The sequence below is a fragment of the Crinia signifera genome, chromosome 19 (genome assembly GCF_055691185.1).
Source record: "Crinia signifera chromosome 19, ASM5569118v1, whole genome shotgun sequence".
Lineage (NCBI taxonomy): Eukaryota > Metazoa > Chordata > Amphibia > Anura > Myobatrachidae > Crinia > Crinia signifera.
The window spans coordinates 18,668,179-18,683,128 of NC_139226.1; the positions used below are offsets into that span (position 1 = coordinate 18,668,179).

The following is a 14,950-nucleotide window of genomic DNA, read 5'->3' on the forward strand; positions in this document are numbered from 1 at the left end:
CCATACCTCCCAACATGACCCTCTCCAGGAGGGACAGAATGCTCTGTTTGTGGACTTCCATCTTAATTTATGATTGTCATCACCTGTTTTAAACAGGGTAATTGATAAGAAAGGTGTTTAAGCACAGGTGATGGTTATCCATAAATTAAGAAGAAAGTCCAGAAACAGAGCAATGTGTCCCTCCCCCCCTCCCCATTCACGGCAACCCCACGATTAAATGGCACATGCAAAACACTGACATGGCTATGGTCGACAATGAAAAAGGTTGACATGAGTTTTTGAAGATTTATTTTTCACTTTTTCAATGTTTTCATATTCATTCTCATGTGTCGACGTGGACACCAATGAAGTGCCACACTTATGTCAACATTTACATGTGTTGACCTTTCTGTGTTGATTTTTTCTTGCGGCGATTCGAGTCACCCCCCGGCGACCCCCCTCCCGTGATTCACAGCACACCCCCCCCAATTCGCGGCGACTCCCGCGATTTGCGGCCCCACCCCGTGACACACCCCCTCCTGCGATTCGTGGCACCCCGTGACCCCCACCCCACGATTTGTGCCAACTCCCCAGGCCCCCCCTTCCTCGCGGTACCCCCACCACCCGCGACCCCCCCTACCGCGACCCCCCCCTGTCATTGTGGCAACCCCCCGCTCCTGCGACCCACCCTCCCACGATTCACTGCAACCCCCCGCGTCCCCCCCTCCCACGATTCGCGGCACCCACACCCACCCCCACGACCCCCCCTCCCGCAATTCACGGCATTCACCCACGACCCCTCCTCCCGTGATTCGCGGACACACCTCCCCTTCTCCCTCCCCCCCACCCCCGCTTGCGATTCACGGCAACCCCAGGATTAAATGGCACATGCAAAACACTGACACGGCTATGGTCGACAATGAAAAAGGTTGACATGAGTTTTTGAAGATTTCTTTTTCTTTTTTGAATGTTTTCATATTCATTTTCATGTGTCGACATGGACACCAATGAAGTGCCACACTTATGTCAACATTTACAAGTGTTGACCTTTCTGTGTTGATTTTTTTTACAGTGACAACTATGTGCACGCCAACCTACACATCATCAACCAATTCTTTGTATAATATATAACACCTGTTCTGTTTTACTGTAGGTGTTTTAAGTCAGATCTTTTACAGCTACTATTACTGTTTATGTAAATGCATTCTGAATGACAGCAACATCCTACCATCCTTCTACAAGAATATATAACCAACTAAGTGATTTATCGCGCCCCATGCCCCCCCCTCCCGCAATTCACGGACCCCCCGTGCACCCCCCCCACGATTCACGCCCCCTCCCACAATTCACGTCACCCCCCGCACACCCCCCCTCCCGCAATTCGCAACCCCCCCCCTCCCTTGATTCACGCCCCCTCCCACGCTTTGCGGACCCCCGCCCTCTCCCGCGATTCACGGACACCTGCGCCCCCTCCCTCCCTTGATTCACGGCACCCCCCCCACGCCCCTCCCACAATTCACGGCACCCCTAAGCCCCTCTTTAGTCCCCCGTATACTCACACACCCCTATCAATACCCAGCTTCCTGCTCTCCTGAACCGTAACTTCCACCACTGGGGAGTCGCTGACGCTGTTTTGGCCACATGCCCCTATCATGCCTCATAGCCCAGCCTCCTGCTCTCATGTACCCTAACTCCCACCCAGTAGGAGGAGACACTGACTCAGGGCCACCATCCTGTACTCCTGTACTGCCACACTGGACCCTCACCCACTGGCAGAAGCTGCACAGTATCTCCCACCCTCCTCTTTAGTCCCCCTTATGCCCACACACCCCTATCACTACCCAGCCTCCTGTTTTCCTGTGTCGTGACCTCCGCCAGTGGGGAGCCGCTGACTCAAAAACACCCTACTATACTATTGCACACACACAAACACCTAAACAACATGCACACACAGCCCCCCCACACCCACAAATGTCACTGTACCATCCACACTATCAATATATATCTTACTCTGTAACTGCTTTTTAATTAAACAAAACAATACACACCCCTTCCACATCATATGCTCTCTATTTAACACATTTCTCCTATAACTCAAGTTGCAATACAGGCCATCTTTCATACAATTCTAACCATCTTTCTCATATACAAATGTTCACAAATTAAGGGGGCGCAGCCCCTTACGACGGTGTGAAGAGCGCCCGTAGGGCGCAATGAATCACCTAGTATATATATATATATATATATATATATATATATATATATATATAGATAGATATATATATATATATATATATATATATATATATATATATATATATATATATATATATATATATATATATATATATATAGATATATTGAGAAAAGGCAAGATGGCACTCACTTGTAGGGAGTTCAGTCGGTGCAGGGTCCAAAAATGTTACTATATAATCACACTCACCCCATCCACAGCAGCAAACGGAGCAAGATAAACGGATCAGCACTCAGTAATTGGTGAAGAAAGATAAAGTGTATTTACATTACACGCATGTTATAACAAACAGTGCAGACAGCTGTCCCAACAGCTGTTTCAACCGGGGTGTCCCCCCTGATGAAAACCGGGACACCCCGGTTGAAACAGCTGTTGGGACAGCTGTCTGCACTGTTTGTTATAACATGCGTGTAATGTAAATACACTTTATCTTTCTTCACCAATTACTGAGTGCTGATCCGTTTATCTTGCTTCGTTTGCTGCTGTGGATGGGGTGAGTGTGATTCTATATATATATATATATATATATATATATATATATATATATATATATATATATAGATAGATAGATAGATAGATAATACTGTAAGTCCCATACCCACTAGTGGATATTGTGAAAGATATCGCTCAGAAAGGGGCCTCCTGACCAATATATTCACAATATTGTCTAGTGTTTACACTTAACGTTAATGAAGCATGCTCCTACTCCGAGCCTCGCTGTCTGCTGAACATGCATGTCAATTTGGCTATATAGTCTTATATGTCATCAATGAATATCAATATGGCACCCCTGACCGATATTGTTAACTAATTTGACCAGGGCCGGTATTGTTTAGTTTGCATGGTCACTTGTTCACTGAAAGATGCGATAATATGACTGACTGTACGATAAATAAATGAAATACAAAATTATGTAGATATTGATGTATCTGAGGAAATCATTCACTTGTTATGAAATGCATCAGTGGGATTTATGGTGAAACGCATCAGGGATCTATTGATTTTGATGGAATTCAGTGTGCTACATTATCCATATTTTCAAATAAAAAGAGAATTTTTTTTTTGCCACCAATTCAAACGGGTGAAAGTCATCAACAATCTTTATTTATATTTTTATCACTGTTAATAGCATCTTCAGTTACTGTTTTGTATATTTGTGTCGGTACTTGTGTATTATCACGGTGCCCGATTTAATGTAAATCGCATACGATTAAGCAGCCAATTTGCGCCTGACTTTCGGCCGATTTTTTGCAGATTTTCAGCCATTTCCTGCTGATTTGCATGCAATTTCATCCTTGCACACCCCCAGGTACTTGTTTCCTAGCATGGCGCCCATCGCTTACCATGGCATAACATATGCGATGCGATGTGATTTTCGGGAAAATGCCCCCGATTTTACAATTAAATATTGCATAACATCACGTGCCAGCAAATGGCATGTGATGTGATTTGATTTTTAATTGTACAAGCAAGTGTTTACAATGTTAAATGCACCCCCATTGTCAACGCCACCCCCACTATCAATGCTGGCGGTACGCGTCCTCTGACCTTTTCATACCCCCACTATCCACATCGCCGTGGAGTTGAGTTTAGATAGTGTGGCGAGCGCAGCGAGCCACCGAGCTCGAAGCGTGGCGAGCGGCCATGTAATACATGTAAAGTAATCCGCGTCCCCTCGCGGGGCTCGCTGCGCTCAGCACGCTTCGGGCTCGGTGGCTCGCTGCGCTCGGCACGCTTCGGGCTCGGTGGCTCGCTGTGCTTGCCAAGTGGATAGTGGGGGTATGAAAAGGTCGGAGGATGCATACCGCCGCACCTCGCAGGCTCGCTACGCTCGCCTTGCTTCGGGTTGGCGTTGATAGTGGGGGTGGCGTTGCCAATGGGGGTGCATTTAACATTGGAAGCACCCATCAGGGTGCTTGTACAATTAAAAATCGAATCGCATCACATGCATCGCATGCCGCTATATTGCATGCAATGCATTACGATGGAAATCGGGGGAGCCGTGCTAGGAGACAGGTACCCACCCCCATTACCCAAGTCAGCCCAAACCTGTTCATACCCCCACTATCCACGTCAGCGTGGAGTTGATTTTATAGCGTGGCGCGTGAAGCGAGCCCCCCGAGGGGACGCGGAAAACGATCCCGAAGCATGGCGAGGGGACGCAGAATACACGTCAAGTAACCCGTGTCCCCTCGCGGGGCTTGCTGTGCTTGCCACGCTTCGGGATAATTATATGCTGCGCTCACCACGCTTCGGGTCATACGTCCCCTCACAGGGCTTGGTGGCTCGCTAGGTTTGCAACGCTTTATAAAATCAACTCCACGCCGATGTGGATAGTGGGGGTATGAACTTGTCGGGAGGATGCGTACCGTGTCTGCTCGCCACAAATTGGGCTGACTTGGATAGTGGGGGTGTGCTATGATGGAATAGCATGCAAATCGTCCGGAAAACGCATGAAAATAGCATGTAAAAAATCGGCCGCTACATCGCATCCGATTTTTTGCATGCGATTTGCGGCCGATTTTGCGGGCGCCATGATAATACACAAGTACCTTTGTGTCTCCCAGTCAGAGATTGTAAATCATTAATACTAGATACTACGTGGATTTGTCCGAAGGGGTTTTGAGCTGGTTACAGGCAACAGCCATAGAGACTGATGGCGCTGGAGGCGTTTTAGATTCATTGCTGGCTGTGAGCCAACTGAAGCACGCAAAGCATACCCAATCAAAAGCGATAACATAGGCATCTCTTGACTGGCTATTGGTCCACATACTCCAACGGCACCGAATCTAAAATGGCACTGGTGCTTCAGTGAAGTCTCCATGGCTGTTCCATCTTCACCAACTGTCTGTTACCATTTTTAGGGGCAGATTTATTAAGCTTGGAGAAGAGATAAACTGGAGATAAAGCAGAGAAAAGGTAAAAAGGAGATAAAGCACCAGCCAATCAGCTATGTTTGAAAAAGACAGTTGGGAGTTGATTGGCTGGTGCTTTATCACCTTTTACCTTTTCTCCGCTTTATCTCCAGTTTATCTCTTCTCCAAGCTTAATAAATCTGCCCCTAAGGACCCAACTTAGAGATCTTAAACCATTTCATAGGCAGTGCTTCACAACTGCTGTGACAGTAAGTGATTTTTAATGGATATACCCTGTATGGTAGGTACTATGGAATCTTTATATGTTTATTAATTTGTTGCACCTTTATGGGTTCCACTTTGTTTTACCAGTGACATTGCACAAGCAATAAATGTGCATGTTGCAGATAATAAAAAATCCATATGTGTGCCCACTCTTAATTTCATGCCCAGTGATGTGCCCAGGTTAGCTGACACAGGGGCGACATGGATCCCCATTTCGGTTGTACAGAGATTTCCACCTTTTGGAGGTTGTACTAGTTTTACTTGGTACTACTGCAAAAGGGTGGGTACAAAGTCATTTTTTTAGTGTTAGGACTGGTTATAATTTGCTGATATTTTTTTTATGCTTCACCTCTATTAGAAACACTTATACACAATAACACAATAGTGAGCAGCTCAAGCAATGGTTGCGTGAGATTGACATAAATGGGGCGATTCATTTCAATGGGGTTTCCAATGGCTAACCCCATTGAAATGAATAAGAAAAGCATTTATGGAGTTTCCCATTCCAAGACAAATGGATAGTTATGGAATATTTATGAATCCACTGCTGGGGATGCCGGGAATACTTCCTATACAGTAATCATACTGTACATAGTGTTGTGGCTTCATGTTCCTGCAGCTGTCTAAAGGGTAAAGGTCTAAAGGTCACCTTTGGACAATTTACTTCTCTATTCATTTTATTGTACCCCATTCATTTAAATAGCTTTTGAATATGAAATGCTGGAAATTAAAATAAAATGAATAGGGTTATTAAGGATTGCAGGTGATACTTAGTTTAGAGGAATTTTTGTATGTAGGAGATGTACTAAGCTGTGGTTGGAGATAAAGGGGTTATTCAGACCTGCTCACTGCGTATTTACCTAGTGAGCAGGTAAATGCCTCCCCGCCTAACACACACACACACACACACCCCCCCCTGCCGACAGAATCCTTGTGACACAACGTGAGCGAACGCTTACACATCTGCTCACATTTGGCGGCACAGAGAAGAAATCATTCAATGATTACTCACTATGAAATGATTTCTCCTCTCCTCGTAGGTAATAGCAAGCCTGGACACACTTTTATCTTGTTCTCGTTCTTGTGCGAATTCGGGGGCGGGTGCTGACATCATGTGACATCATCCGCCCAGCCCAAGCAGGCAGGGACACGTGTGCGTTCGCAGGTGTATGCACAGCGTTTCCATGGGCAAGCCCACTGCTTTTGTGGGCACATCCATGAAATGCTGGGCGGACCCCAGCTGCCGCTTCACTGCCTGTCAATCACTTTGTGAATGCTCTGGTGAATGTAAATCTTGCTAAAGACATTCGCACTGGGGTTTTGCGCATGAGCGACCCCCACCATCAGCGACGGGCTGGATTCTGACCTGTATGAACAGTACACTGCAGAAACCATTATTTTGACAGACTTTTAAGCAGTTTATCCATAAAATACGTACATTTGATGTTCAGTTGAGCTTCAGTCTGGAATCGTAATTCATTAGGATAGGTGGCTGTGCATCGAATGATCGTCCTATCATCCACATGTGAAGGAATATAAGTAAGTTCTGATATTTCTCTCCAGGACCCTCCAGATAATGGTATGGATTGTCTTTTGGTCTGTCCTAGTTTGTTCCATAGCAGATAAGGGGGGCTGCTGGCACACGTGTGGTCTGCAGGGCATCGGATAATGGTGGCTATTCCTTCTGTCATATCTGCAGACCCGGTAAGTACAGGATTTCCTGGGGAATCTGAGAGATTTTAAGATAAACGTTATAGAAAATTTTGACGACTATTTTTTGGTACTAAGTAAAAACCGGACCCGGACAAGACCACGAAACGCTGAACCAGACATCAAACTCTTCCAGAGCTTGTAGTGTCTGTTCCTGGAGGCGTCTTGTCTGGGGGGGGGATGCCAGTGATCGCTATCACTAGGGACATGGGGAAGGGAGAATTACAGCCTCCCCGTGTGGTCCAGACTATTCTAGCTTTTGCTATCCGGACCATACAAAGTGGCTTTATTATCTCCCTTCTCCTCTCCCTGGTGACAGTTGTCACAGGCAACCCCCCCCCCACCGACAGGACACCCCCCTGGCATTCCGGGGTCTTGTCCGGACCCAGTTTCTAACTATCTCTTTCATAATCTAATCTTTTACCAATTATAAGTATTTGGTAGTTGTTCACAACCAGGGATCCCGCTATTAGCTGAATATAGCAGTGTTCTGGCTCTAACCTATGACCAGAACCTATGTTTGTCACATTTAGTCATGCTGGGTCTCATCCATAGCATTAAATACTATGGATCCAATTGAATGTTTTAGGGTTTCTGGGTTCCATTAAATAGTCTACACCAGGGATCTACTATCAGTTCATGTTTCTCAGGCAACCTGTGGATCTATAGTAGGAATGATTGCAGCATGATAATGTGACAGTTAGTAATGACTACACCTGTGCAGCAGCTAGGTGGTCTGGTTAATGTGGACCATTGGTAGATCTTGAGGACTGGTTTGGCCACCCCTGGTCTACAAGATGCAGGTATTGGTGATATCCTGGTCAGCGGCGTAGCTACATTTTGGGCGCCCCCCCCGCTGTTAGGGGGGGGGGGGCGCCCCCCGCCGCCCATGCAAACCCCCCCAATCCCCCGCAGCCTTACCTTTCGCGCTGGTCCCGGCGGCTTCGTTCTTCTGCTGAGGATCACCACAAAATGGCTGCCCCCACACAGCAGACAGTTTCTGTCTGCTGTATGGGGGCGGCCATTTTGTGGTGGTCCTCAGCAGAAGAACGGAGCCGCCAGGATCAGCGAAATAGGTAAGCCTGCGGGGGATTGGGGGAGGTGTAACTATAGCACCGCAGCCCCCAGCGCCCCCATATGCACTGCGCCCCCCCCCCCCCCGCGGAGGCGGGGGCTGCGGTGCTATAGTTACGCCACTGATCCTGGTGAGTCTGACCAATGTTTTAAGGGTGCAATCATATAAAAGGTACTGTAGAATCTGATTTAGCCTTTTTCTAAATGACTGCTGTTTTAAACCTTTGTCCATGATCTTGCAGATGTCAGATGGCTAATACGTATACCACTGATGGTGTCAAGCCTAAAAGGGGGCATGGACTAATTCAAAGGGGGTGGGGTCTAGATTGGATTCCCTTTGACATTACCCCATGGGCAGCCCAGCATTCCCAGAGACAAATTGCTGCACTGTTGGCTCCTCCGCTATAACAGGAGCTGGGTGCAGCAGAAGAATGTCACACTGCAGCACCCAGCTCCTAACACTGTGGAGAAGCCGGCATTTTGCTGTCACCCCCTCCGAGGCTGAAGGCTCTGGGTAGTGGGAGCAATGCAGCTGTTTAAGCCTGTCTGAAAGCCCCATCTACCCCTGCTTCTCTAGCCCAAACAAGGTAGAAAAATACAAATGGGACAGATCAGTGCTGACAGCAACTGGAGAGATGGCCTGATTCTTTGTTGGAAGCAAAGAAAAAAGAGCAAGGTAAAAAATACAGCTTCCCAGCATTTTTGGGCTACAGTACATGCAAAAGCAGACATTATTTACTATGATGAAAAATATATATTTTGACACGTCCTATTGCATATTGGTTTGTTCCAGAGACAAAAACGAATTATTTTTTATGCTTTGCTCACAGCCCCATAATAGCTTATACAATTGGGCTACCTGATCAAACAGAAACATTATAATATTTATTAAAACACAATAGCAAAAACATACAGTAGCAACATTCCCATGTGTACATATTGCATCATTTTTTTTTTTTTTTTTCAATCATTGTTATCATACATTATTTCTATGGTGCCACAAGGGATGGGCAGCACCTAACTACAGAGTACAGAAATGAATAATCAAAACAGTGACTTATAGTGAATACAATAGAGGACAAGGGTACACACAATGATTAATGAGCGTGCCCACAAAAACAGTGGGTGCGCCTATAAAAATGCTAGGTGTGCCCCTTGCAAACATTAGCACGTCAATAAACACCCACAAAGAAAATAAGTATTCTTAAGGGTGCACTGAGGACCAAATAATTTCATACATAAAAATTAACTTTTAATGTTATTCTCATAAAAAGTCTCATATAAAAGAGAGACCTGATTTCCTTGATATGGTGAAATATTAAAAGATAGATTGTGAATAAAGTGATGAAAATCTATGTGAAATTTATTAAAAAGAAGAAAGAGAGGAATACAAAATGTGTGTGTATGAGTCTATGATTTCAACATTTCCCACTTTGTAGTGCTACTGTATATCATAGATCTCATTGCATTGTTGCCCTGTTTTGTTCAATTGGAAGTAATTTCCTTTGTACACGGTATTCCTGCCTGTATGTATTAATAGGGCTTATTTAGTTCATTGCACATAACTTTTAATGTACAGAGGAGATTCCTTACTCCTAGAAGTCCAATAATGTGAGTAGCCCTTCAAGTTCACCTCAGTGGCCAGTATTCAATGCCTCTGATTCTCCATATTTTCTGGGGAATCAGTCAATTCGGGTTTACAGGGAATTTTCTCACTGGAAAAACAATTCGCCCTATTCAATGGACACAATTCTCTGCAAATGAAGAGCGAATGTCTGGCGATTCTCTGTTTGTGATTCTCCGCGATTCGCCAGTGGTTTTCAATGGGGTTTTTAGTGGAATTCACCGAGAGTGTATTCAATGCTGAAGTGGAGAACTGCTTTCTCCAGTGATTTTCACCAGGATTCTCCATTTTACATTCGTCATCTTTTTCTGGAGAACTGGAATGTGATCTTTGAAAATAAAGCGTTTTTTATTTTTATTTTGGTGTCAAAAAATCAGATTTTTTTTTCTGTGAAGGGGCATGCTATTTTTATTCATGTGCTTGCAGCACATGAATATATTTTAATTTTTTTTTTAAACAATATATATATATATATATTTTTTAACACATTCACCAGCAGGGGGCCGAGCCGGGAGTCGCTCATTAATATTCATATATTCACTGCACACTCGTCCCGATCATTACACATGCACGATCGGGACCAGTGTGTAGAGGCTCCCTAACACAGCCCCCTGCCAGCTCTGGGGGCTCTCCCTCTGTCCCCCACAGCCCTCCTTCACCCCCGCAGTGTCCGGCGCAGGCAGGGAGGCTTCCATCTCCCTGCCTGCAGCCGTCCCCCAGCTCCCCGGCGGCATTCGCCGGGGGGGTTAAAATTCGCCGCCAGGGGTAGAGAGCCCCTGAGGCGTTGAATAGGGAGAACGGGCGGCTGCCCGGCGAATCTCCCTACAGGGAGAATTGGGGAGAAAGTGCAGCGAATCCTACACAGGATTCGCTGCAGCTCCCCAGAGCAAACATTGAATACCTGCCAATGTGTTAGCTAATATAATCCCTGATGAAGTTGTACCGTTTATCAGTGTGTTCAGATATGATCAATCTGATCGCTTCAATGAAGAGTGCTTACTCCTAGGACCAAGACAATATGCATTAATATTCAAAATAAATGCTGCGTATGCCCTGAGTTCCTTTTACAGGCGTTATATATCAATAAGGGTGTCACTCAAGTATAAAGAATACAATATCTGTATTTTAGCGGTTTATCCGCCGAATCTTTGATTGAAAAGATGGGGGCACTTAATAGAACTCTAGGTCTGATGTTGTTATTATGTGTCCATAAAGGATTTATCACCCATGTGGTAAGCGGATCACCGCTGGGATAATGTTTTTTTTAATTAATAAATATGTATAACTAGCAGCCTTAGATACAGAGTTTATTGGTATAATAGTCCGTATACCGTACCCTCTCATATGGTGAACACCCCTATTCACAACCCGTTATTTAAGCGGTTCACGGCCGGGTCTTATTATAAGGCGTATTTACTGGTATTTCTCACAGCAGTGATGGATATTTATAGTGCCGTGTTATATCGGCTGTTCAATCAGCCTCTCAAAATCTGGTGGCATTCATTGCCATGTTTATATCCTACGGAGTGCCCTTGGCAGACCCGCAGATATTGGGTGATCTCTGTGTCGTCATACACAATGACCACCCTCTCTGCCAGGCTATCTGATCTCTAGTGTTCGATGGTACTTGGTACACACTCTAGGAGCTGTATGTGCAATCTCCAGATCTCACTATCAGTTTATACGGGCTGCTTATATGTTTATTATGACAGAGTTACAGTGTCAAAATGCTTATTTATTTCACATATAGATCTACACCCTCTTCATTGATAATAAGGTACACTTCACAAGATTATTGTTATTTAGAACGGAGAGCTAGATGAGTTCTATTGTCGGTGCCGTGCTATGCCGGCTACTGGCTCAGCTAGCCTGGAATACTGCAGAGATTACTACAGTGAGTGTTAGGCAGCATTAATAACGATAAGCCTGCAGACATAAAGGGGTTTGTGTTATTTACACGCTTTACCCTGTTCCACTGCTAGGATATAGTATTTGAGAGTAATTGGCTTATTAGCCTAGAATACTCACTGCTGCCGCTGTTCCGCGGTCTCTGGGTTAAAAAGTCTGTGTTACCCTGCTTTTAGTCATACACACTGGGCGGTATTCAATGAGGCTGATTCGCCAGGTTTTTATGGCGATTTTGTGCTGTAAGGCGAATTTCTGACTAAAACGGTGAATCACCCTATTCAATGACCAGATGGCGAATACATTTCAAGGTTTTTTTCGCCATGATTCACCGAGTAGCAATAGCTATCTTTTTTTTTATGGTGAAGTGGAAGGTGGACTTTTAAAATAAAGTGTTTTGCTTTTTACAATTGGTGTCAAAAAATCTGGAATTTTATTCTGAGGAGGGGCATGCTATTTTTATTCATGTGCTGTAAGCGCATGAATATATATTTAATAAAAAAAAATGGTACTCTTTACCTAGAACGGCGCCCATCGCGGTGATCGCGACATCGCGGGCAGCACATAAACGGCCGCGACGCGATGCCCGCGATCACCGCGATTTTCCCATAGGGAACAATGTTAAAAAGCCTAATTGACCGCGATTTTGCATTCAATGCCTCAATGCCCGCGATTTTCCCATAGGAATCAATGTTAAATGGGCAACAGAGCCCAAATAGCCACAATTAACCCTTAAATGTCCCCCCAATTTTTGTACGCCACCCCACGATCCACGCCAACCCGAAGCGTGGCGAGCGCAGCGAGCCCGCGAGGGGCGGCGGTACGCGTCCTCCGACCTTTTCATGCCCTACTATCCACGTCGGCGTGGAGTTGAGAATAGAATAGTGTGGCGAGCGCAGCGAGCCACCGAGCCCGAAGCGTGGCGAGCGCAGCGAGCCCCGCGAGGGGACGCGGATACCTTCACAGTTATACGCGTCCCCTCGCGGACTTCACAGGTGTCCGTGGCGACGCGGACACCTGTGAAGCCCGCGAAGGGACGCGTTTACCTGTGAAGGTATCCGCGTCCCCTCGCGGGGCTCGCTGCGCTCGCCACGCTTCGGGCTCGGTGGCTCGCTGCGCTCGCCACACTATTCTATTCTCAACTCCACGCCGACGTGGATAGTAGGGCATGAAAAGGTCGGAGGACGCGTACCGCCGCCCCTCGCGGGCTCGCTGCGCTCGCCACGCTTCGGGTTGGCGTGGATCGTGGGGTGGCGTACAAAAATTGGGGGGACATTTAAGGGTTAATTGGGGCTATTTGGGCTCTGTAGCCCATTTAACATTGATTCCTATGGGAAAATCGCGGGCATTGAGGCATTTTACAGTAAAATCGCGGTCAATCAGGCTTTTTAACATTGTTCCCTATGGGAAAATCGCGGTAATCGCGGGTACCCGATTTTGATGTACCCGCGATTTAGCCGCGATGCCCGCGATTACCGCGATTTTTTACCCCCGACGCCCGCGATTCTGATCGCGGGCGCCGTTCTAGGTAAAGAGTACCAAAAAAAAATATATATATATATATATATTTTTTTTTTACACAGACCAGCCAGCAGGGGGCCGGAGCCGAGCCGCTCATTAGATATTCATATATTCACTTCACCCGATCATTACATATTCATGATCGGGTGTAGTGAATATACCCGGTCCCCTGCTGGCACCCCCGGGGAGCCCACCCCCTGTGCTGCCTGGCACCCGGGGAGCCCACCCCCCCCCCCCCCACAAACATTCTGGGGCAGGCAGGGAGACTTCCATCTCCCTGCCTGCCACCGTCCTCAGGCTCCCTGCGGCGTCCGCCGCAGGAGCTCAAATTCGCCGGTCAGGGGCAGTGAGCCCCTGACTCGTTGAATACCGGAGCCGGCGAGGCTCCGGAACGCAGCGAGCAGTGGCGAATGTGCAGCGAATCCTAAACAGGATTCGCTGCACGTTGCCGGTATTCACATTGAATACCGCCCATTGTGTGAGCCCTTTATACAATCTTCAATATGCACTCGCGGTTTGTACATTTATTGTAGTAGGATTGTAAAGCCAGAACATTTGTGCATATCATATGTGAATCTGCATTTTTATTATTTGGGACACCGGACAAGCGGGATTTTTGTATGTATCAGTGCCGTTCTCTGTCGGTTGTTTGCTCCGCTAGTCTGGAGTGAATACAAGTAACCACAATAAATATTCAACAGTGTTAACGTTAAACCTGCAGATAACAAGGGTTTTGTGTTGTATTAACCCCTTCCCGCCGCAGCCTGTTTTTGCCTTCCTGACAGAGCCCTTTTTTTCAAATCTGACATGTATCACTTAAGTGGGGATAACTTTTTTTTGCTTTTACTTATCCCAGTGATTTTGAGATTGTTTTCTCGTGACACATTGTACTTCAAGTTAGTGGTAAATTTTCGTTGATACAGTCTGTGTTTTTTTGTGAAAAATACCAAAATGTCGTAAAAAAATGGAAAATTTTGCAATTTTCAAAATGTTAAATTTTTTGCTTGTGAGACAAATAATCATACCACTCAAAATAGTTAATAACTAACATAGACCATATGTCTACTTTATGTTGCCATCATTATTTCAACCTCCTTTTAATTTCTTGGACACTAGGAGGCTTAAAATATGAATAGCAAATTCTCAAATTTTCAAGAAAATTTCAAACACTAATTTTTTTAGGGACCAGTTCAGTTCTGATGTGACTTTGAGGGACTTGTATGTGAGACACCCCCATAAATGATGCCATTTCAAAAACTGCACCCCTCACAGTATTCAAAACAGCATTTTGGAAGTTTGTTAACCCTTTAGGTGTTTCACAGGAATTAAAACAAAGTGTAGGTGAAATTTCAAAATTTCATTTTATTTTGCAGATTTTCAATTTTAATACATTTTTCTAAGGAACACAGTACATTTTACTAGAGAAATGTGACTAAAAATTGATTCCCCCAATTCTTTTGTTTTCATAAATATCCTATATGTGGCCCTAGTGTGCACGTTGACCAAACCACAGGCTTCATAATAGAAGGAGCACCTACTTGATTTTGGAGCCTCCTTTTTATGAGATTATTTTTTAGGCACCATGTAGGTTTCTAGGCACCATAAGATGCTAAAAGTTAGGAACCCCCCCCCACAAGTGACCCCATTTTGCAAACTACACCCCTCAGGGAATTCATCTAGGGGTATAGTGTACATTTCAAACCCCCAGGGGTTTCACCAATTGTGGTACAACTGGGCAGTGAA

The 14,950-nt window shown here is 45.5% G+C and overlaps 1 protein-coding gene across 1 annotated transcript in view; it reads right to left on the reverse strand.

Annotated features, from left to right (window-relative positions):
- LOC146041722 (sialoadhesin-like) overlaps window positions 1-14,950 on the reverse strand; it is a 57,506-nt gene that overhangs the window by 13,495 nt on the left and 29,061 nt on the right. Inside the window, exon 4 of the mRNA XM_083161637.1 lies at window positions 6,812-7,102. Coding sequence (XP_083017763.1) covers window positions 6,812-7,102 — 291 coding nt within the window. The remainder of the gene's footprint in view (window positions 1-6,811; window positions 7,103-14,950) is intronic.